The sequence below is a fragment of the Lepus europaeus genome, chromosome 2, assembly GCF_033115175.1.
Source record: "Lepus europaeus isolate LE1 chromosome 2, mLepTim1.pri, whole genome shotgun sequence".
Classification (NCBI taxonomy): domain Eukaryota; kingdom Metazoa; phylum Chordata; class Mammalia; order Lagomorpha; family Leporidae; genus Lepus; species Lepus europaeus.
In genome coordinates, this window is record NC_084828.1 from 169,126,276 (window position 1) to 169,150,624 (window position 24,349).

General features: G+C 47.8%; 1 protein-coding gene across 1 annotated transcript in view; it reads right to left on the reverse strand.

The window, feature by feature from the left end:
* Positions 1-23,496, reverse strand: part of DYNC1LI1 (dynein cytoplasmic 1 light intermediate chain 1) — a 37,592-nt gene extending 14,096 nt beyond the window's left edge. Inside the window, exons 1-4 of the mRNA XM_062215749.1 lie at positions 23,337-23,496; positions 23,160-23,233; positions 2,650-2,766; positions 1,791-2,021 (exon numbers count right to left, since the gene is read on the reverse strand). Coding sequence (XP_062071733.1) covers positions 1,791-2,021; positions 2,650-2,766; positions 23,160-23,233; positions 23,337-23,467 — 553 coding nt within the window. The 5' untranslated portion in view covers positions 23,468-23,496. The remainder of the gene's footprint in view (positions 1-1,790; positions 2,022-2,649; positions 2,767-23,159; positions 23,234-23,336) is intronic.
* Between the last annotated feature and the right edge of the window lie 853 nt (positions 23,497-24,349).

Sequence of the window (24,349 nt, forward strand, 5' to 3'; positions counted from 1 at the left end):
TTTACTGTTTCTTTAGGATATAAATTTTAGCAAGCTGTTCATTTCCCCCTAAAAATTGTCAGCAACTTACAATAATGAAACATTTTATGTATTTTCTTTGGTAAAGGAAAACTCTGGCAAATAAAGAGCTGTCAGTGAAATTTTAAAATGTCACTGGCTTACAACATTAGAAATGACACGTGTCATTTTAATACTTTCCATGAAAATTTCCAATTCACATGGGCGTGTGCAATATATACTATGTACTTTATAAATCTTAAAAACCAGATTAACGTCTTTCTATTTATGCTGTTAACACCTTTTCAGGCATATTTTGCTTTGACAAGGTTAATAAGATATCTCTACTAATCGAGAAATGAAACTAAGGCCAACATTGTGGCACAGTGGTTAAGCCACTGCTTGCAACACCTGCTGTTTGAGTTCCAGCTGCTCCACTACTGATCCAGCCCCCTGCTAATGAGCCTGGAAAAGCAGCAGATGATGGCCCAAGTACCTGGGCCCCTGCACCCACGTGGGAGACCTGGATAGAAGTCCAGTCTCCTGGCCAGCGCCGTGGCTTCACAGGCTAATCCTCTGCCTTGCGGCGCCGGCACACCAGGTTCTAGTCCCGGTTGGGGCACCGGATTCTATCCCAGTTGCCCCTCTTCCAGGCCAGCTCTCTGCTATGGCCCGGGAAGGCAGTGGAGGATGGCCCAAGTGCTTGGGCCCTGCACCCCATGGGAGACCAGGAGAAGCACCTGGCTCCTGGCTTCAGATCAGCAAGATGCACCGGCTGCAGCAGCCATTGGAGGGTGAACCAACGGCAAAAAGGAAGACCTTTCTCTCTGTCTCTCTCTCTCACTGTCCACTCTACCTGTCAAAAAAAAAAAAAAAAAATTCCTAAAAAAGAAGTCCAGTCGCCTGGCCCAGCCCTGACAACTGTAGACATTTAGGCAGTAAACCAACAGATGGGAGATCTCTTACTCTGCATCTCTGGCACTCTGCCTTTGCTCCCTGCTAATGTGCCAGGGAAATGGCCAAGTGCTTGGGCCCCTGTACACAGAAATCATGTTCTGGGCTCCTAGCTTCGGCCTGGCCCAGCCTCAGCCACTGCAGCCATTTGGGGAGTGAACCAGCAGATGGAAGATCTCATTCTGTCCCTCTCCCTGTAACTCTGCCTTTCAAATAAAATAAATAAATAAATCCTGGGGCCAGTGCTATGGCAGCATCCCATAGGGGAACCAGTTCAAGTCTAGGCCACTCCACTTTCAATCCAGCTCCCTGCTAATGTGCCAGGAAAGCAGATGATGGCCCAAACCCTTCAGCTCCTGCACCCACATGCAAGACCCAGAAGAAGCTCCTGACTCTTGGCTTCTGATCAGCCCACCTCCAGCTGTCGCAGCCATTTGGAGAGTGAACCAACAGAAGGAAGATCTTTCTTTCTCTCTCTCTGTCTTTCCCTCTCTCCCTGTAACTCTTTCAAATAAATAAATAAATAAATTTTTAAAAACAAAATCTTTAAATGAAACTAATGAACAGCTAGAAAAAACTCTAAATTTTCACCCCAAAAATTATTTTTCACAATGAACACAATTTTTTTGGCAAGAAAAGGCACCCTCCATCATGTTTATGTCACCAGTTTAAAACTATATTAAAAGTTAGTATGTTACTCAAAGTGCATTTCAAAATAACGGTACAATAAGTTTCCTTCACTAATCCTTAGAGTGGGACAAAAGAATCCCAGTCATTACTACAGTCAGCTAAAACATCTTGTATCTGAATTCTTTATTAATTATTTCTAGACTACTCACACTTCTGTTCCATCTCCTTCATTTCTTCAGGAGGGATTTTCAACTTGTCAATGTGCTCTCTAACAACACTTGCCCATTTCTGTAACGAATCCAAAGCAGTCCAGGGCTTCGACATATCGACAACCAGCGTAACCAGAGTGTCCCTCAGGGAAATGGCATCCAGTGAAAACTTGAGGAGGCCTTTGTGATACAGGTCTCCATCCAAGATCCACACGTTACACCTTGTTTGATCTACAACAAACAAAAGACGGTTACTAAGGCAACAGGACTGTCATTTCATCACTACAACACTAGCTGGTATTTTAGGGTATCTCCACAGGAGAGACCGACTGACAAAGCTGTGATGTAGGTCACAAATCCCAATTTAGTAAAGGCCTAAAATGATTTAACTGACAACCAGAGGACCAGCATCCTCTACTTCATACTTCTTAAGTTTAAAGCAGAGACTACAAAAACAATTTTCTTTTCTTTTTTTTTTTTTTTTACCACCAGCAGATAGTTCTTTGTGCTAAAGATACATACAAAACTGGGAAGGCAACTGATCCACAGAAGAAATGGCTGATCAGATGAAAAGCTGGGGGACAGACGGCATTTCTGTCAGAAAATAAGACGGCTTTGAAAAGGGAGGCAAAAATTAAGATTTCCAAGATGGCAAGAAGGCTAACATCTGCTCCCCAGAATATCCCAAGATGCTTAACAGCATCACACACGACGAATGCCAATCCCAATCAATGAAGTATGCCTACATCTAACTGTCCTGACCAGCCCGGTGCTGCAGGACCCCAGTATAAACGACGCCCTAGGGGCAGTCGGAGCCTCAGTCACTCTAGAACACTTCTGTCACAGGTAAAGGACTCACCATCCCTGTCTTCATCGTGCACGTTTAAGTACAAATATTCCAGTCCTCTTCCTTTCTTGTATTCCTCTATTCCCTGAATTTTCCTTATTAAACTTGTTTTTCCAGCTCCATCTTCACCTAGATATACATAAAAAAAGGTGAACCTTTTAAATTATCCTATGGATTATTTGAGGATACTCTCGGGTGCTATGTGAAAAACCCAACTGGAACTGGCTTCCGCCTAGAAGGTCATTTTAGGAAGATAACTGGGTAGCTGCAGAATCAGGGCGCAGACCCCGTCATCACCAGGACATTTTCCCCAGTCACTGCTCTGCTGGGTCTGGTTCTGTCCTCCCATAAACGTCTTCCTCCGTGTAACTGCCAGGAGACAGGGAGGTAAACAACATCCTGGGGAAGCAGCACTCTTTTGCTGTCTCGGTTTAATCTGCATCTCAGGTGTAGACCCCGAACTGGCCTGGTCTGAGCCATGTGCCCACGCACAGGCAGTCATGGAGAACAGACAGTGCATCAAGACTGACCATAACAAGTTAGCATGGCCCTCACTAGAACCATGAAAGAAATAGAACGCATGGGAGAAAAACTGGGGATAGAATTAGAATAAACTGGGCAAGAAAAAAGGCAGAAAGAATACAAAGCAGACAAAAATTTAAAGTTTGAAAACATTAACAACAAGAAATCATATGATCTAAACTTGGCACAAGTATAGCAAGTATAGACTAGGCAAGTTTTTTAATATTTTAGTAAGAACCTTTTTATACTGTGAAGATGTAAATGCCACATGTTACTATTTCATGAACTTATTATTTAGTTAGTAGTACCGTATTAATCATACAAAGATACAAAACTTTCTTAGATCTAGGGACTTATTCCTAGAGATTCATGAGTTCTCAGAATTTAAAAACTGTTTTCCTTTTCAAACAAGTTACCTGTCTCACAGGTCTTCTGAGTGCTGGCTGCCCCCGACTGCACGGCTCACCTCTGCACAATGCTCATAATCCTGGGGGTGCTCACTGGAGCCCAGGGGATGTGGGCAGGACAGGAAGCGTGCACGCACGGACTCAGAGTACTCAAGGGCACTGTGTTCAGTTATACTGAGCACACTGGTTTTCTCATGAACCATTTTCCAGCACGTCTTAAATAGTGTCTCCACCCCCACAGCCCCGGTTCACTGCAGCACAGATCACAATAGCAGGATATGGAGTCATCCCAAGTGTCCACACACAAAGGCGAACGGTTAGAGCAAATGTTGTACAAGTACATAACAGAATACTATTCAGCCGTGAAAAAGAAAGCAAGCCCACATCTGTAACCACACGGGTGGGTCTGGGGGGCATCACGGTAAGTGCCATCAGCCAGGCACAGACAGACAAGCACAGCATGACCTGACGTGTGGAAGGCAGAGGAGAAGCACAGTGGTTGGGGTGGCAGTGCAGGGGGTGGAGAGATACTGGTCAAAGGTCACAAAATGTCGTCAGGAGGAGTAAGTCCAAGAGATCTATTATACAGCATGGTGACTGTTATTAGTAACAATATGCTGTATTCTTGAAAATAGATTACAAGTATTCTAGCCACAAAGATAATAACTATCTGAGCTATCAGATGCATTAATTAGCTTGATTTAACCATTCCTCAATGTGTGTATGAGATATATATATATATTTCAAAACACCATGCGTGATAAATTTATACATTTTTAAAAAGAATGACATTAAATGAGAATGTACTTCGTAATCTATTCTTACAGTACACTGTCAAAAGGAACACAGTGGGTTAAAAACAGTAATAGCTATGATAATGACAATGATGCATCATGTTTAACATGAAAATCTTAAAGTTAATTAATGAAAAAGAAAATAGACCTTTGTCTACTTTTGAACTCAACACTGGCACTTAATTTCAGCAAAACATCAATGGAAATGAAGTCTGTATGTTGAAAACTATCTGTACTCCTACACTCCCGTGGTCACTGCACTATTATTCATAATAGCTAAGCTATGGAATCAACCGAGGCACCGTTCAGAGATGAAGAGGCAAATGCTGTGTGTGCACACAGCACAATTTCTTACATTAATGTTCTAATTGGAATTTTCTCAGTTCCACAGTTCTACAGCACTTACAATTTTTCATTTTATAGTTGTTTAAGACTACAGAAGCAAAAAATTATGTCACCTAAACAGGCACCAGAATTAGACTTGATAACAAAAATAATTTAAATAGCTGTGTGAGATGATCTATGAAAACTTTCTTTTAAAAGGAGTCTGGAGCCAGCACTGTAGCATAGTGAGTAAAGCCGCCGCCTGCAGTGCCAGTATCCCACTGCAGTCCCGGCTGCTCCACTTCTGATCCAGCTCTCTGCAATGGCCTGGGAAAGCAGTAGAAGATGGCCCAAATCCTTGGGCCCCTGCACCCACATGGGAGACCCAGAGGAAGCTCTTGGCTCCTGGCTTCGGATCAGAGCAGCTCCGAGTGTTGTGGCCAATTGCGGAGTGAACCAGCGGGTGGAAGACCTCTCTCTGCCTCTCCTTCTCTCTCTCTGTATAACTTGACTTTCAAATAAATAAAATGTTAAAAAACAAAACCTCCTATCATGAATGAATGAATGAATGAGGCGGAGCCTGCTCTAGAGCCAGGAAGGGAGGACCCTGAGCTCTGTGGTTTCCCTCTCAGGACAGCCTGTTCCTGGAAGACGTCCCCTAAGCCACACTAACACCAGCTGAATCCTGACTGTCCACAGAAACAGTGCCATGTGCTCTAAGTAAACGCCTAGTGCCCAGCCTTGTAACAGAAGCTTCAGTCAACAATACAATGCTTAAATTGTATTGTGTAAAGCATATGTAGATCCACAAAAATAGGTAATAGTTGGGTAAAACGACACTTAACATGGCCCAGGATTCACCTTATTTCTTTAATTCTCGCTTTAAATGTTAGAAAGTAAAAAGAATGTAGTTCAAATGAGCCATTCCAACACGTGTACATATCTTAAAACATCATGTCAAATACAATGTAACACACAATTTCTATTTGCTAATTTAAAAAGATAAAGTGAAAAGATAGGGTTCAAAGTTCAGGTGAGTTTATTTCAATTTATTCTTAATACTTCAAATTACTTATATACATATAAAGGTTCCCAAGTTAAAAAAATACACATACACTCGCAGAAAATCTCAAGCATCACGTCTCGACCTTTCGGCTGATACCAAGTGTAGGAAATCTCAAGCACAAGCAAGAGAATAAAAACCACAAAACCAGCTAGAAATGTTCCTTGACAATGCATTATCTATGGTGATATATGGGTGATTTTACAAATAACATGCTGTGTCTTCCTTTAAGTCTTCAAGTCAGTAGACTCAGAACAGACCTGACCCTACGTTAACGATGTAGAACTATTACCATCTAGCTGTGAGGCTCCCTATTTTAAGTTACTGCAGCAATCACCCCAGCTTGGCTACTTCCTTTCTCTACACTGAATACAAGTAGAGAGGTTTTCCCCAACACAGCCAGAGCTGATTCCTCTCAGTGAGGCTGTCAATTACTCACTTCACTACAATAATTAATAGTTCTCACACATGTATAGAATTAACCGGGGAGATTGTTAAACAGATTAGTGGACCCCAATTCCTAAGTTCCTGACTCATTAATTCTGGAATGGGGCCCAAGAAGCTGCATTTCTTTTCTTTCTTTTTTTTTTTTTTTTTTTAAAGATTTATTTACTTGAAAGGCAGAGTTGCAGAGAGAGAGAGAGGTTTCCATCCACTGGTTCACTACCCAGATGGCTGCAACAGCCAGAGCTGGGCTGATCCGAAGCCAGGAGCCAGGAGCTTCCTCCAGGTCTCCCACATGGGTGCAGGGGCCCAAAGACCTGGGCCAACTTCCAGTGTTTTCCCAGGCCACAGCAGAGAGCTGGACTGGAAGTGGAGCAGGCAGGACCTGAAACAGCACCCACACGGGACACCGGCGCTATAGGCGGCAGCTTTTCCCTCTATGCCACAGCACCAGCCCCAAGAATCTGCATTTCTAACAAGTTCCCAGTGATGCTGACACTGCTGGGTCTAGAGATCAAACTTTGAAAACCAATATAGTAGGCATTTACTACACTGTCAAACACCAGGATTACAAAGATTCACATGTCAACGTTGCTGTCTGCTAGGAGCGCATAAACAGGAGAGAGAAAACAAACAGGAGACAATGTCAAGATACTGCCATTAGGATCACAGCAGAGATGTGCAAATCAGAAAACCCGCCCAGAGGAACCAGCCTGCTTTTGCTTGGAAGCCAGAAAGGGCTTTGCAGGGAAGGTAAGACTTCAGCCCGGCCTTGTGAGGTCAGTGGACCATGCAGTCAGTCATTCCAGGAAGCAAGCAAAGCATGGGCAGGGACCTGCAGGCAAAGAAGTGTCCTTCTAGCAAAGACAAATCATCGGAATGCCTGAAGTGCAGGATGAGAGCGAGAGCAGGCCAGATCCCGAGGGGCCTCTTCTGCCCAGCTGAGCTTACACTCCCCGGGGCCGGGCGGGGCGGGGCGGGGCGGGGCGGGGCGGCGGTGGCGGGAATCACTGGCTCAATTCAGGCATTTTCGAGACATTGCCACAGCAGAAGTGCAGTCCACATGCAGTCCCCAGAGAGTCTCCACATCCATGGGCTTCCATTCCACCCATCACCTGGGACCCTCAGATTTCCTGCTAGCCCCAACTCTTCCTGAACCACTTGCTGGCCATCACTACTGGGACGTCCGTCCCATAAATACCTCACATTTCAACAGGTCCAAAGGCAGCACCACACTGCCCTGCCACTTACCCCCTCGCTCACATAGCTATAATATTCAAATCTCAAGGCTTCTACATCTGCTGTGTTCTTACCCAGAGCGCACCGTCTTCAGAAACACGCACGTCGCCTGGCTTTCTTGCCTTCCTCAAATGTCATCTGTTCAAGCACACCAGCCCTGACCAGTTCATTTACAGTTACAGCCTCCCGGGTGGGTGCTTGGTGCAGTGGTTAAGACACCACTTGGGGAGCCGGCACTGTGGCACAATGGGGAAAGCCACCGCCTGCAGTGCCAGCATCATTTGGGTGCCAGTTCAAGTCCCGGCTGCTCCACTTCCGATCCAGCTCTCTGCTATGGCCTGGGAAAGCAGAAGATGACCCAGGTCCTCGGTCCCTTGTACCCGTGTGGGAGACCCAGAAGAAGCTCCTGGCTCCTGGCTTCGGATCAGCCTAGCTCTGGCCATTGCAGCCATTTGGGAAGTGAACTAATGGATGGAAGACTTCCCTCTCTTCTCTGCCTCTCTATAATTCTGCCTTTCAAATAAATAAAATAAATCTTAAAAAAAAAAAAAAAAAGACACCACTTGGGATGCCTGCATCCCACACTGGAGCGCCTGGATTCAAGACCCAGCTCAGCGCCCAGTTTCCGCTTCCTGCTGATGAGCACCCGGGAGGCGGCAGGTGAAGGGCTCAAGTCCCTGGGTCCCTGCCACCCACACGGGAGATCCAGACTGAATTCCAGGCTCCTGGCTTTGGCCTGGCCCAGCCCTGGTTGTTATGGGCATTTAGGGAGTGAATCAAAAGATGTAATGTCTCTATGTCTCTCTGCCTTTCAAATAAATAAATTTTTTAAAAATTTAATATTTTTATTTATTTGAAAGACATAGTTAGAGAGAGGGAGAGATGGAGACAGATATATAGACAGTAAAAGAGATCTTCCATCCACTGATTTACTCTCCAAAGTGTTGCAAGGGCCAAGGTTGGGTCAGGTTAAAGCTATGAGCCAGGAACTCGATCCAGGTCTCCCACTTGAGTAGTAAGGCCCAAGCACTTAGGCAAACTTAAAAAAAAAAAATTTATCTATTTGAAAGGCAGAGTTATGGGAATAGCAGCAACGAGAGAGAGAGAGAGAGAGAGAGAGAGAGAGAGAGACTGATTTTTATCTGTCGGTTTACTCCCCAAATGGCCACAATGGCCAGGACTGGGCCAGGCCAAAGCCAGGAGCCAGGAACTCCATCTGGGTCTCTCACATGAGTGCAGGGCCCAAGCACTTGGGTCATCTTCCACTGCTTCCCAGGAGCAGTAGCAGGGAGCTGGATCATTGGTGGCACAGTAGTACTCAAAGCAGAGCTCACATGGGATGCCAGCACTGCAGAGGCGGTTTAACCCACTGTGCCACAACACCAGCACCAATCAAACTTTTTAAAAATTAAAAGCACAGTATTTTCCTCTGTGCACTTGCTAATACACTATGTATCTCCCAGTCATATTACCTCTTAGAATGTTTTTGTCTTTTTACGTCTTCAGGCCAAAAGCTCCTCTACCCTGCCCTCCCACATCTGACCACCGCGTGCAACCCCAAGCACTCCAACAGCACTGCACACGCTGGTCCCAGCAGCCCCGTGACCCTCCTCTACAGTCTCCTCATGCCACTCTCTTAACCCTTCAGGGGCTGCACATTCAAGGATTTAGGAGGGAGATCTGCAACTTTGAAATGCATCCAAAAATGGGTCACAGAGTAGGATACATGTGATAAAGTCATGTGGTTAAAAGTTAATGGCAGAATCTAGGTTGGGATAGGTGAATATTAACTGTAAAATCCCTTCAACTTCCTGTATGTTTTGAATTTTTAGAAGCTATGAGGCAAAAAAAAACCCTTCACGCTCTAATTCTGCTTTGTGGGAAAAGAACAAAACAAAGCTGACACTTATTTTTTTAAAGATGTATCTATTTATGTGCAAGCGAGGGTTACAGAGATACAGGGAGACGCAGAGGACGCCAGCCCCAGGTTAGTCTTCCTACACAGCCCTCTCTTCACCCACACGCTTGCCAGGCGTTTCTTCAGTGTGGCAGAGGCCTCATTCTCTCCTAACCCTAACGCTGCCCCCAAGACAACAAGCCAGCCCTGTTCAATCAACACTGCAGGGAGATGTGAATCACAGTGGATCAGTGAAGACGCCCCAACCCAGGTGAGCCGTCCTTGATCTGAAATGGCAGGCCCTGACCAGGCCCAGGACCCCGCTCCTAGGCCCAGCCTCATCCCCAACTTGCCCTTTCTGATGTAGAAAGTCAAAGCCCCTCCTTATGTTAAATCTCCACTCTGACATAAATAACACGCGTGCCCATCCCCTTCTGAACACATATGGCCATTCTGAGATTTCCAGGAAGTTCATGAATACACGCAATCTCCCTCAAAAAAAAAAAAAAAAGCCCTATAAAACCTGTAATTCCTGGCTGCTTGGGGAGTCTGGTTTTGGTCAGGAGACCATCTTGTATCTTGGCTTGGTCAACCCAAATATATTTCTTTCTGCTTACAGCTCAGATCCTCAGTGTGTTCTCACTGGCACACAGGCTAGACAAGAACCCTTGGGCCTTTCTACCTGGTTGCACTCCCAACTCAACTCTTCCCCTGCGCTGTCACTTCTCTGGAACACCTTCTGTTCCTCACCTGGGAAAACCCTAGTTCATCCTTCCAGTCTTGAGAAAGCTTTCTCGGATTTCACAAGGTTGGTTAAGAACACTCTTTTGGGACCGGCACTGTGGTGTAGTAGGTAAAGCCGCTGCCTGAAGTGACAGCATCCCAAATGGGCACTGGTTCATGTCCCAGCTGCTCCACTTCCTACCCAGTGCTCTGCTATGGCCTGGGAAAGCAGCTGAGGATGCCCAAGTCCTTGGGCCCCTGTGCCCGCACTGGAGACCTGGAAGAAGCTCCTGGTTCCTGCCTTGGGATTGGCACAGCTCCGGCCACTGCGGCTATCTGGGTAGTGAAAAAGCAGATGGAAGACCCCTCTCTCTCCCTGTCTTTCCTCTCTCTATGTAACTCTGACTTTCAAGTAAATAAATAAATCTTTTGAAAAAATAAATTAAAAAATACTCCCAATAGCATACCGCACGTGGAGGCTCATCTGATTTGTGCTCCTCCAGCAGACCAGAGGTGTGCTGCATCCACCCTCTACTCAACAAATATTCTTCAGGCAGGTTCTCTTAACAGCAAGCAGGATGCAAAGTGCTTGCCTTTTTTTTAAAAAAGATTTATTTATTTATTTGAAAGGAAGAGTTACAGACAGGCAGAAGCAAAGGTTGAGAGAGAGAGGTCTTCCATCTGCTGGTTCACTCCCTAGACGGCTGCAAGAGTTGGAGCTGTGCTGACCAAAGTCAGGAGCCAGGAGCTTCTTCTGGGTCTCCCATGCGGGTACAGGGGCCCAAGGACCTGACCAATCTTCTACTGCTATCCCAGGCCACAGCAGAGCGCTGGATCAGAAGAGGAGCAGCTGGGACTTGAACTGGTGCCCATATGGGATGGCGGCACCGCAGGCAGCGGCTTTACCAGCTACAACACAGCAACGCACCCAAGTCCTTGTGTTTAAGATTACAGGAAAATTTCCTGTTCTCTAACAAGACACTGTTCTTGTTTGCTCACCAAAACCAGAAACCATGTCCTATGTACAGAAGATCCTTTGTAAACATTCCTATCTCTTATTAATAACCACTGTCTCTACCTTTATAATATACCTAATCTGTAACTGCTTGACCTAGACCTCAGCACCATCTATTGTATCATTCATTACCTTGGGGCCGGCACTGTGGTGTAGTGGGCTAAGCCTCTACCGATGTGGGCACTGCTTCGAGTCCCGGCTGCTCTACCTCTGATCCAGCTCTCTGCTATGGCCTGGGAAAGCAGTAGAAGATGGCCCAAGTCCTTAGGTCCCTGCACCCACGTGGGAGACCCAGAAGAAGCTCCTGGTTCCTGCCTTTGGACTGGCACAACTCCAGCCATTGCAGCCATTTGGGGAGTGAATCAGCAATGGAAGACCTTTCTCTCTGTCTCTCTTTCTCTATGTCTGAAACTCCACCTCTCAAATAAATAAAACCTTAAAAAAATCATTCATTACCATACCTACGAAACTCCAATGGCCACCACTCATCAGTAACAGATCACTTAATATATAGCATTCCTCCTTCACTAAGGAAAACTTTATTATTTATTCAACTGAATTCATGGACCTCAGCTACCATGCCACAGCCAAGCTGCACTACATTTGAAGACAATAAGCAGTCCATCATCAATTCACTCTATTCTACCATGCAGAGCAAAATGTTAAAATTGAGGATGCCCATCCTTTGGCACGGATACACACTCAAAATCAACTTTAATGGCAAATCATTCAAGAGGAAAGTCATTAAATTATAAGTTACTTTTGGAAAAAAAAAAAGCCTAGCAAGTAGAAAAGTAAAACAAAACAGACATTTCACTCACACTTGATTCCAAACAACATGTCTTTTAAAGTGGCAACTACAGCTCTTCAAACGGCGCTGAAGGATCTCTTCTACCTCTCAGCTCCTTGACCGTAGCCGGCAGGAAACAGACACACAGCGTTCAGTCTGCCAGCCCAATAATTAATGATCTGCAATCATACACCTACACAGGGGAGCTCCTGCTCACAGATCACGATGGAGGCCTGTCGGTGAAGAACCCTTTAAGTGAGGATGCTGGCTTTATTCTCTAAATATTTTATCTAAATTTGCATTTTATATGTTAGATTTCATGAAAGAGAGCACATTTTAAAGATGGTTTTAAAACAAACTAAAACATTTCATTAGATCACTATTGTCATAAAGCCATTTTCATGACACACAGGAGCTGGGCATCTTTTTGTAAAACAGCAAATATTTCAAAATTTGCAGGCCACCTAAGTGTGTACCACACTTTCATCTTTATGTTCCCCCTCTCTTTAAAAAAGAGAAAACACTAGTCTTTGCCTGCTGGCCATTCAAAGACAGTCCATGGGCCAAACTCTGTCCTAGCACATGGACGAAAGAAGGCTTGATAATCAGGCTACAGTGGAATTTTCCACAACAGATAAGCCTTTACTACAAATTATGTGTCTAGATCCCATCCAAATAAGTCACTCTGCAAGCCAACTCTGAGATCCAGCAGCTAATGGGACTACCATTCTACCATAAGGCAGCGATGGCCATTAAATCTCATTCCTTAGCTCAGACTGAGAACAGAATCTCCTCAACCTCCACCCAAGTCTGCACAACAGTACAGGGACAAAGATGTGCGCATGAGGCTAATCTCCATGAGATCTCTAACTCAACACAGGATGCAGTGTTTTTAAACTTGATAATAAGTAACATGTTAAAAATGTGAGGATGGGGGCCCAGCGCCGTGGCTCACTTGGCTAATCCTCCGCCTGCGGCACCGGCACACCAGGTTCTAGTCCCGGTCGGGGAGCCGGATTCTGTCCCGGTTGCCCCTCTTCCAGTCCAGCTCTCTGCTATGGCCCAGGAGGTCAGTGGAGGATGGCCCAAGTGCTTGAGCCCTGCACCCCATGGGAGACCAGGAGAAGCACCTGGCTTCTGCCTTCGGATCAGCATGGTGTGCCGGCCGCAGCGGCCATTAGGGGGTGAACCAACGGAAGGAAGACCTTTCTCTCCATCTCTCTCTCTCTGTCTGTAACTCTACCTGTCAAATAAATAAATAAATAAATCTTAAAAAAAAATGTGAGGATGGAGAAAATGCAACTTCTAACCATAACACTGTCGCTAACTGCACACAGCTGGGTAAATCATTTACTCTCTGACTTCTAAATGGAGAGGAATAGGATTAGGTCATCTTTACGGTGATAGATTTAAAGTTCTGTATTAATTAATTCTTTTGTTTCCCCGAAGATTTTTTATTTATTTGAAAGAGTTATAGAGAGAGAGGGGGAGAAAGAATCTTCCATCCACCAGGAGCTTCATCTGGGTCTCCCATGTACATTGCAGGGGCCCAGGCACTTGGGCCATTAGCAAGGAGCTGGATCCAAAGTGGAGCAGCAGGAACCCTGGCGGTGTCATAACCTGCTACACAACACCCTTCTCTTCTTTTTTTAAGGTTTATTTATTTGCAAAGCAGAGCTAGAGAGAGAGAGAGAGAGAGATCTTCCATCTGCTGGTTCACTCCCCAGATGGCCACAACAGCCAGGGCTGGGCCAGGCAGAAGCCAGGAGGCAGGTGCTTCATCCAGGTCTCCCAAGTGGAAGGCAGGCGCTAAGTACCCAAGCCACCCTCTGCTGCTTTCTCAGGCTTTAGTACAGAGCTGGATCAGAACTGAAGCAGCCAGGTATGGAACTGGTGCCCATCTGGGATGCTGGCGGTGCAGGTGACGGCTTAACACCCTACACCACAATGCTGGCCCCATCAGTGCTCTTTTTAAAATTGTTCCCCACTAGTTTATTCAGGGGTTCCACTTGAGTCCTCAGTAGATTTTACATATTTCTCATAGGCTTCACTCATGAGTTCATCTGAAGTAACGGTTACTCAGTATCAACCTCATCAGCCAATCACCTTCTTAAAAGATTCATTGACAAGGCCTCCATTTCTGTAAGGGGTTCACTAATGTACTTCTTCTTCTTTTTTTTTTTTTTTCCCTCTTTATAGACAGAGTGGATAGAGAGACAGAGAGAAAGGTCTTCCTTTTTGCCACTGGTTCACCCTCCAATGGCCGCTGCGGCCGGCGCATCTCGCTGATCCGAAGCCAGGAGCCAGGTGCTTCTCCTGGTCTCCCATGGGGTGCAGGGCCCAAGCACTTGGGCCATCCTCCACTGCCTTCCTGGGGCATAGCAGACAGCTGGCCTGGAAGAGGGGCAACCGGGATAGAATCCGGTGCCCCAACCGGAACTAGAACCCGGTGTGCCGGTGCCGCAGGCAGAGGATTAGCCTGTTAAGCCACGGCGCCGGCCACTAATGTACTTCTGATAGAGGAAAAGAAAAGTTCACCAGCAGCCTTCATTAGTTCTTGATCGGTGATACATCAGAGAGAAAACTCCTTTATAACACATCATCAGTGTTTATGATAAAATACGGGTCATGTTTACGTTAACCAAAGCAAACACTTACACACACACATAACAACTATGGAAACTGCTCACGTGAAGACTTCCGAGACAGGCCACTATTTGAAGTGTTTTACAAACATCACCTCATATAATCCTCACAGTAATCCTCAAAGGTAAGCAGTATTATGTGAGAGATTAGCTGCTCACTACCGCGTCAGGTTTTGAATCCAGCCAGTGTTCTTGAACACTGCCCAACGCTCCTCCACTCAGTTCAAGATAGACAGCGATGGGCCTGGCACTGTGGTACAGCGGGCTCAGCTGCCACGTGCCATGCTGGCATCCCACATCAGTGCCACTGAGTCCTGGCTGATCTAGCTTCTGATCCAGCCCCCTGCTAATGTGCCTGGGAAAGCCACAGACGATGGTCCAAGTGCTAGGGCACCTGCCCCCATGTGGGAGACCCAGAGACAGTTCTGGGCTCCTGGCTCTGTCCTGACCCAGCCCTGGCCATTGCGGTCATTTGGGGAGTGAACCAGTGGATGGAAGATATCTAACTCTGCCTATTATAAGTAATCTGTACCAAGAACAAGCAGCAGGGGTGACAACAGGTAAAATTGAGCAATATTCTACCTTTACTTTCTCCATCTCCTCTCCTGTGGAAGCTGAAACACTACACCTGCTGCTCTGCACAGTGTGTGCCTGGCCCTGTCTTTCATGCAGAGCCTCCTCAGTTACATACCTGGACAGCCCACAGCACCACAACAACCAGGAGACAGGGAATCCCAAGCCATCATACGCCCTCCTCATCCAAACAGGGTTGTCGGTAGGGTAAAGCTGCCTCTCTCCATGATGTAATCTTCTACCTGACCTGACCTAGTGATGGAGCCACGAGGGGTCTGTGTGGTTTCCACACGGTATCGGGAGGACCCAGCGGTGGGGCCTTTGGCCTCCCTCCCTGTCTCAGCAGATCAAGAGGAGGCTGTTGACCAGCGGCAGGACTCAGTAATTTTAAGTAAATGGTTAGGCACACCTGTTCAAGAAGTCCTTTCGAGGTAGCCAGGAGTGTCTGTAAAGCAGAAAGACAAACCTGACTCTAATGCTCGCTCAGCTGTGCAGCCTGTGGCTCATGACCCTCTTCAGTAAAACAGTAAGCTGCTCCAGCAGAACATCTAGTAAAAGGAACAGGCTAAGACTCTGTCGGCTCTCACGCCTAGGCTTGGCCAAAGCCCTACCTCTGGATTTCATTATTTAGCAATCCACATTACATTGAAAAAGAACTTATCAGGGGCTGGTAAAGCCACCGCCTGCAACGCCAGCATCCCATATGGGCACTGGTTTGAGTCCCAGCTGCTCCACTTGTGATCCAGCTCTCTGCTATGGCCTGGGAAAGCAGTAGAGGATGGACCAAGTCCTTGGGCTTCTGCACCCACGTGGAGGACCCAGAAGAGGCTCCTGGCTTTGGATTGGCCCAGCTCTGGCCATTGCAGCCATTTGGGGAGTGAACCAGCAGATGGAAGACCTCTGTCTCTCTCTCTCTGCCTTTCAAATAATAAATAATAAATCTTTAAAAAAAAAAAAAAAAGAAAATGTGGTACAGATATACAAAGGCATGCCACTCAGCCTTAAAAAAAAAAAAAAAAAAAAAAAGAACTTCCTGTCCCCTTACTTTCACAGGATCATCCAGACATGAATTAAGTCATTCTGTTCAGTCCAGTGAACATTTACCAAGGACAATAAATGCCAATCTCAGTGGCTTTTAACAGTTCTGTGCTCTAGGAGGTCAAAGTCACACTAAAGCAATGGTTCCTGGCCAACAAATACGGGCTATATTCTACAACCGAATTGTCTTCAAGATGCCAATCTTCAATCAGATAGGCAAAGATTCAACCACACAGCACTCACTGCCAAACGGTGTTGGCAATGACGCTAGGCAATCAGGTGTTCTCACACATTGGACGGACAACTGCAAAATGGTCTAACTTTCCTGTAAGACTGGTGAGACACCTCAGAACGCACAGACATACTTCTGACCTAGCAATTCCACCTCTAGGAATCTATTCCAAAGATACCACTGGGCAAGCAGAAAATGAAACCTAACAATAATAACCCATTACTCACCAATCATAATTATGGTAGCCATACACACAGAGTTAATAAAAGGGATAAAACTATATCCATTAATATGGAAAAAACACCCACTTCACAGTAACGGCACATGAAGGAAATGAGGACAGTGTAAGTTAGGAGCCTATCTTTACGTCAGAAACAAATATGCACAGAAAAGATGAGCTCTAGGTGGTGGAATCATGCTTTATTTTCATTTTCTTCTTACTTTTTTCTCTCACTCTCTGACAAGAAACATGCCATTGCTTCCATAATTTAAAATAGTGGTTTCTAATTTTGAGAGGAAAATATAATTTACTGTGGTTCTTTTACTCCTATGAAATATGAACCAATCTTATCTCATCGGTCAGGAGACTGCAACCGTCTTCAGTCTCCCAGATGGCAGAGTCGTTTGTGCCTCTAGGCCAGGATTCCCTCCCATCACCTGTGCTGTCTCGCTGCCTTCCCCAACTTACGCCCATCTCACAGGTTCCCTGAACCCAGTGTTCCCCCTCCCTCCCTCCCACAGCAAAATGTCACCCAGATATCACCTTCCCACAAACTCTACTGTGACCCTTTTAGCATTACTTCATGCTGAACTATCTGGTTTGGGAGCCTTTTCCTATAGGAGTTGCTAAGCTTCTGGAGGGCAGGGATCCAGTCTAGTCTCGGCCCTGTTTTTTCCCTAGTGACTCAGCAAAGCCTTTATGCATAGCAAGTTTCTCACCTATGTCAGACGAACAAATGAATAAAGAGGTGGTCTCTGAGGTCTTCCTAAAAACATTGCCCTGATCTGACAACTCAAGAAAATAAGGACTAAAAAGATTAGCCCACACTCACTTCTTAGTGATATAGTCCCATGCTAAATTCTGATAGTGTTTTTGCTAACATTCTCTCAAATGGACTTCACACCAGTTGAATTATGGTTCTACTGGGCTACATCTACGATTCTTCCAGCTGTTTTGATATTTTGACAGAAGCACTGGGGCAAATATGACCTCTCAACAATGTGTAAACCTATTTTCAAGCTATAGCTCCACCTGGAATAACAATGATACTTGATCATCCAACACACATTCCCTGAGCACCTATTATGTACCAAACACCATAGCCAACTAACCAGAAGCCTCTGTTAACTGGCAGCTGAGCTCCCTGAAAAGACTGGTTTCATAACAAACCCAAGGCAGGATTCACACACTTTAGCTACAGATCAAACTGACCTGCTGCCTGATTGTAAATAAAGTTTTACTGAAATACTGCCACACTCATTCATTTATACGCTGTCTATGGCTGTCTGAGAACTACAAGAACAACTGCACAGAGCCTAAACAACTACAAGAGAGCAGCTGCACAGAGCCTCAACCCCTGGGGCCGGCACTGTGGCATAGCCAGTTAAGCCACTGCCTACAACACTGGCATCCCATATGGGCACCAGTTTGAGTCCCAGTTGGTCCACTTCTGATCCAGCTCCCTGCTAATGCTCCCAGCAAAGCAGCAGAAGATGGCCCGAATACGTGGGTACCTGCAACCACACGGCAGACCTGGTTGGAGTTCCAGGCTCCAACCTGGCTTCGGCCTGGCCCGACCCCAGCTGTTGTGGTCATTTGGGGAGTGAACCAGTGGATGGAAGAGATCTCTCCCTACCCCCAACCCTGCCTTTCAAATAAATGACTCACTTTTTAAATTTTCAGTTCTTTTTTAAGAGATTTACTTATATATTTGAAAGGCAGTACTACAGAGAGAGATCTTCCATCTGCTGGTTCACTCCCCAAATAGCCACAATGGCAGGAGCTGGGCTGCTCCAAAACCAGAAGACAGGAGTTTTTTCTATGTATTCTACATGGTGCAGGGACCCAAGCACTTGGGCCATCTTCTGCTGCTTTCCCAGGCACATTAGAAGGGAGCTGGTTCGCAAGTGGAGCAGGCAGGATTTGAACCGGCACCCATATGGGATGCTGGTGCCACAGGCAGTGGCTTCACCTGCTATGCCACAGGGCCAGCCCCTAAATAAATCTTAAAAAAAAAAAAAAAAAAAAAAAAAAAAGCCTAAACGATTTAATATCTGGCTCTGTACAGAAAAGTTTGCTGACCCTGATACTGTAACCAACATGCGATCTGACTCTCAAAATACTTTATTTTGGTGTCTTTTTCCTAGCAGTAACGCACTGCACTGATTTCATGTTAATCTCTGAAAAACCACCAGACTGTATACGGGATAACACTGCACTTCTTGCATTATATTCCCATAACTAATCATGCCAGAGGGCAGCATTAACATACTCCAACTAATGAAAGTCTGTGCGACCCACAAGTCACAGAGCCCCGGCGCCCTGGGTCCCGGCTCCTCACAAGATGACGGAACAGTCTCGCTTTAAAAATGAGCTCTCAGAAAGCCATGTACTCCCTTGACAGTCACAAGTTACTTCTCTGAATAGCTCTCCGGTTCCACTGTGCACCTCTCGAGGCTTCCCACTTGCAACAGCCCAAACATAAGAGAGGGAAGCTTTGTCCTCCAGTTTAAAAAAAAAAAAAAAAAAGACACCTGTTTCAAAAACACTTCTTGATACACAGTACCTTGGACTAATGCCTCCAGGGGCCAAGCAACAGAGACTTTAAATTTCTTCTCTGGGTAGAATTAAACAGCCCCCATGTACAAGGAAATATTTTGTTAATTCAAAGTCTACTGCAATGTGACTTTTTAGGGGCCAGCATTGTGCTGTAACAAGGTAAAGCCACAGACTGCAATGCTGGCATTCCAGATGGGCACAGGTTCAATACCTGGCTCCTTCACTTCTTTTTTTAAAAGATTTATTTTATTTTATTTGAAAGACAGAGTTACAGAGAGAAGCAGGGAGAGAGAGAGGTCTTCCATCCACTGGTTCACTCCCCAGATGGCGGCAACAACCAGAGCTGTGCCGATCCGAAGCCAGGAGCCAGGAGCCTCCTCCAGGTCCCCCATGCAGGTTCAGGGACACAAGGACCTGGGCCATCCTCTACTGCTTTCCCAGGCCATAGCAGAGAGCTATCGGAAGAGGAGCAGCCAGGACTAGAACCGGCGCCCAAATGAGATGCCAGTGCCTCGGGCCCGGACTTTAACCCGCTGCGCCACAGTGCCGGCCCCTCCTCCACTTCTGATCCAGCTCCCTGATTATGTGCCTAGGAGGACAGCAGAGGATGGCCCAAGTGCTTGGACCCCTGCCACCCACGTAGGAGATCCAGAAGAAAATGCTCTTGGCTCCTGGCATTAGACTGGCCCAGCTCCAGCCGTTGTGGCCATTTGGGGAATGAACCAGGGGGTAGAAGACCTCACCTGCTCGAACTCTGCCTTTCAAATTAAAAAAAAAAAAAAAAAAAAAATTAAGTATTTAGGTTTTAAAAAGTTATAGAACACACAGAATGTCAGATCAGACAAGTGTTAGACATCATTAAATCCTAACAGTTTAATTTGCAAATGACAAAGATGAGGTTTCAATGCCTTGCCAAAAGACCAGCTAGTTTACATTAATTCACTGACTGCGAATCAGAAAGTTACGCTGATGTCACTGTGTTAGTGTCTTAGCTGACCTTGAACTCAGTTAAACCAAATCAGATACGCTCAGGAGAATCAGGTACAACTCCTTAATAACCACTACCCCTCCCCTTACTTTTCCTACAAAGAAAGCTTTTTTCCTTTAACAGGGGTGTGGAACCTTTTTTCTGCCAAGGGTCACTTGGATATTTATATCATTGACAGGCCATACAAAATTATCAACTTGAGAATTAGCCTGCTATCCATTCACTGGGGCTGGTCTCATGGCCTCCCAGCCCCGCTTTAGGCCGGCCTCATGCACACTGAGTCAGCCTCTGGAGCCAGGCAGCGACACTGGGAACCCGATCTCGCCGCCTCCTGACTGTGCACTCAGGGCGACTTACTTAACAGCTCTGTTTCCTGATCTTCCAAGGGATAATCAGAGAATGTAAACATTCCTTACATGACTGGTACTTGTAAATGCTCTGTTAGCTGTTAGTGTTTTCCTATCAACACATGAGAAACATGCTATTAAAATTTAATTATGACCAACTGCAGTAAAGGAATAATAGTTTTTAAAAGGACAATTTAGAATGAATACGTCCTACTTAAAATATATACACAAGAAGTCCTATGCTTAACACTAAAAAAACAGACTTTTTTGGAACCTAGCTTCAAAATCTTTCAAGAAAGGAGGGTCAAACAGTAATGTTAAATCTTTGCAGATTTCACCATGAGTCAGGCCTAGAAGACTACAGGACTGCTTCGACTAAGTGTCATGGCACAGTCATGTCTGTCGGTGAACTACATCCCAAAGTCCACCACATATTTGGATCTTGTTTTAAAATAATCACCAGCACTTTTGCTCTGAGACAACCCCTGAGCAGGATCCCTGTAGCTGGCAGGGGCTTTTATCAAGTTGGAAAGCCACGGCAGAGCACAGAACACAAGGTCCTCACAGCTGTGTGACCTTGGAGAACACACTTCACAGGTCTCCAGAATCCATTACCTCATCTAAAACTGGGACCAGTGAGGGAGAGGCAGAAAGTGAGATGTGTATGAAGATGCTTTGAGACTGGCTCATCCACACAGACTCCTACTCCTGACTCCTTTTTCCCCCAGGCAGTGGGGCAGGGAGGCCATATAGCAAGTTCAGATCAAACTACAATTTGGGGTGCCGGCATTGTGCTGTTGCCTGCGACACCAGTGGGCACTAGTTGGTGTCCTGGCTACGCCACTTCTGATCCAGTTCCCTGCTAACTGGCCTGGGAAAAGCAACAGAACATGGCCCAAGAGTTTGGAACCCTGCCACGCCAAGTGAGAGAACTGGATGAAGCTCCTGGCTTCTGGCTTTGGTCTGGCCCAAACTCGGCCACTGCGGCCACTGGGGAGTGAACCAGCAGATGGGACGATCGATTGCTCTGTCTCTCCCTTCTAACTGTAACTCTGACTTTCAAATAAATAAATACATCTAAACAACAACAACAAAAAAAAACTCTGAAATTTGGAGCAGGGGAGGAGACTGGTATATAGGCCTGTATCATCCCTACTCAGGTTGTTTCTGGAATGCGAAACCTTGTTACAGTCTCAAATTTGGTTTTTCAAATATGGGACTCCAGAGACAACCATCATTCATGAAAGGCACAGTAGGGTCAAGCATCCGCCTGCCTGGACCCTCAAACTCCTAACAAAGAAAACCGTAATTCCACGCCCACCACTTAATATACAACATAACACACAACAGGAGATGTCTTCAGGAAATTTGTACAGGCACTTCAGAAAATTCACCCTAGTTATGCACCCAGCACACCAATCAGTTACTGGCTTTCTCCGAAGCCAAAAAGCACTTTGATGAAAATCCGAACAGTCTGAAAGAAGATATGAAATGTCAAGTGCGTGCAGCCTGACACTAGGTGGGGCTTTCTGGACTTACACGGATCAGGAAGGACAGGTAACCACTGTAAGTGTGCAGGATGGAGGCGCCTGGAGCTCGAGCACACCCAGCCTCGGTGTGACCCAACACACACACAGTGAATACACACCCTCCGTGCAAGCTGGGCACGCACAGGAAGGACAGCCCTGCCTCACAAGCACAGGCATCTGTGTCTAGCATGCAGGAGGAACCGGAGGAAATTTTAAAAATGAAAACAAAACTCAGGAGTCTTATCTTTATGATAGCTGAAAAGAAGCGTTACTTAACTTAAATTAATTAAAATATAACCCATTTCAATAAGGGCATATACTATTAGGTGCATTTTAATTTAGTAATTAGTAAAAATCGTTTAAATGAGTAAATTCAACACATTTTTTGGATTTTCCTGTGCTATCAATATCACTCATGTAGGCACGAACTTAATTCCCAAGCAGATTCCGACCAAATATTTTCTAATCCAGGGAAGATCAAGCCACCGCATCAAGTGCCTGTGTTGCTAACCACTCTACAAACACCTCTCAATCCTCCCCAAAACGGGGCAGGCGTTGTTATTTCACAAACTCCTTGTACAGACGGAGAAGCGCAGGTTGTCGGGCGGTCGAAGCACCTGCTGACGCTCAGGGGCGTGGATGCGACAGGGCTGGTTCTCAGGGCGCCTTCAGCCCCGCGGAAAACAAAGCTGAACGCCGATTTTTCAACCAGCTCCGCGTCGCTTCTGGAAAATCTGATATTGTAGACCAGAGAAGCAGCCGGTGAAAGACGAGTGACTTCTAAAACAGCCGTCGGAAGCCGGGCTCCGGCACGCAGCGTTCGGATTCTTTGTCTCCTGGGTGTAGACGTGCCCAGCGGAAAGTGTGCAGACGCCAGCCCCGAAGTTTCAACATCTGACCGTCACCCTACAAACCGGACCCCGGCGCCCCTGGGGGAACCCTCCTCTCCCGCCAGGAGTCCGGGAGGCAGACCGTGCACCTGCCGCCCGGCCCCACGCCCACAGCCTGCAGACCGCAGCGGCGCCGCCCTCCTCGGCCCCTGGCCCAGGGCGCCCGCGCCGCCCCCGGTGACAGCTCCGAGGGCCGGGGCGGCCCGCGGGCCTCCGTCGGGACCGGCCAGCCCGGGGGACGCGGCGGCGGCAGGGCGGCCCCGCACAAAGGCCGCACACTCACCCAGCAGCAGCACGCTCTTCCCCGCCGGGAGCTTGGAGCGCGAGCGGGTGGACACCTCGCTGAGGATGCAGGACCTGGGGGGGCAAGGCGCGCGCTGAGGGCCGGGCCGGGCCGGGCCGGGCCGGGCGCGGCACCGCGAGGAGGCCGGGCCGGGCCGGGGAGGGGTGGGGTCGTTACCAGAGGTTCTGCCCGTCCTCGTCGTCGCCTGCGGCGGCGCCGCCGTTGCCCGACGCCAGCTCGCCCGCGTACGTCGAGGCTAAGCCCGGAGGGGAGGCACCGAAGGCGCCGACTCGCCCCGCGGCCGCCATCTTGCTCGGCAATCGCACCGCTCCCCGCGGGGCTGAATGAGCGCGGCGGCGGCGGCGGGGACCCGGATATGGGGCGCCGGGCGCGCGGCAGCGGGGCGGGGCTTGCGTGGGCGGGGCCCGGGGACTGGCGAGTGAGGGCCGACTGCGCGTGCGCCGCAGGCGGGGAGAGTGTGTGTGCGCAGGCGCAGACGCGGGCGCCCGGCGACGGCGGTCGCAGGTGTGCCAGTGCGGTGACAGCGTCGGTCGCGGGTGCGTCCACGGCGCCCGGCTGCAGCCAGGCGGCCTGGGTGTGTCGGGCCAGCTCCCTCCCGCCCTTCCGTCGGGGCCTCGTTCCCGCACGGGCACTGCGGACCCACGCCCCGGGGAGGCTGAGCGCGGGCGGCCCGGCGGCTCCGGCCCGCGGTCTCTGGCCTGCTGCTTGGCGTCCAGCGGTGGCGACGCGTTCACCAAGCTGGACCTGCACCAGGACCCGGGTCTCCGGGCCCGCAAGCAGCGACGTGAAGGGATCGGACGAGGCTTGCCTGCAAAGATCCGCCCCAGGGTCAGGCCCACCCACCCCGGCGCTGAGGTCGCGTCCTGGTGTCCGCCTGCGACTGACCAGTCGGAGGGAGCCCTGTGCGCTCGCCAAGGGCAGCGTCGGCTGCACGCGAGTCCAGCCGGCCTCGGACCCGGCAGCCCCCGGTGCGGGAGGGTTTGCGCACGGTGGCTGAGGACAGACTAGCAAACCCTCAGCGCCCCAGCCTGGGGGCTGACTGGCCGATTTCCCCCGAGCCTTGCAGACCAGCCTGGGAATGCTGACCGCCTGCAGCTGAACTCTCCATTTAGGCTTCTGTAGGGAAGGCAGCGGAACCCTCCCCTGCGGCCCCAGGCGTCCCAGGGCGC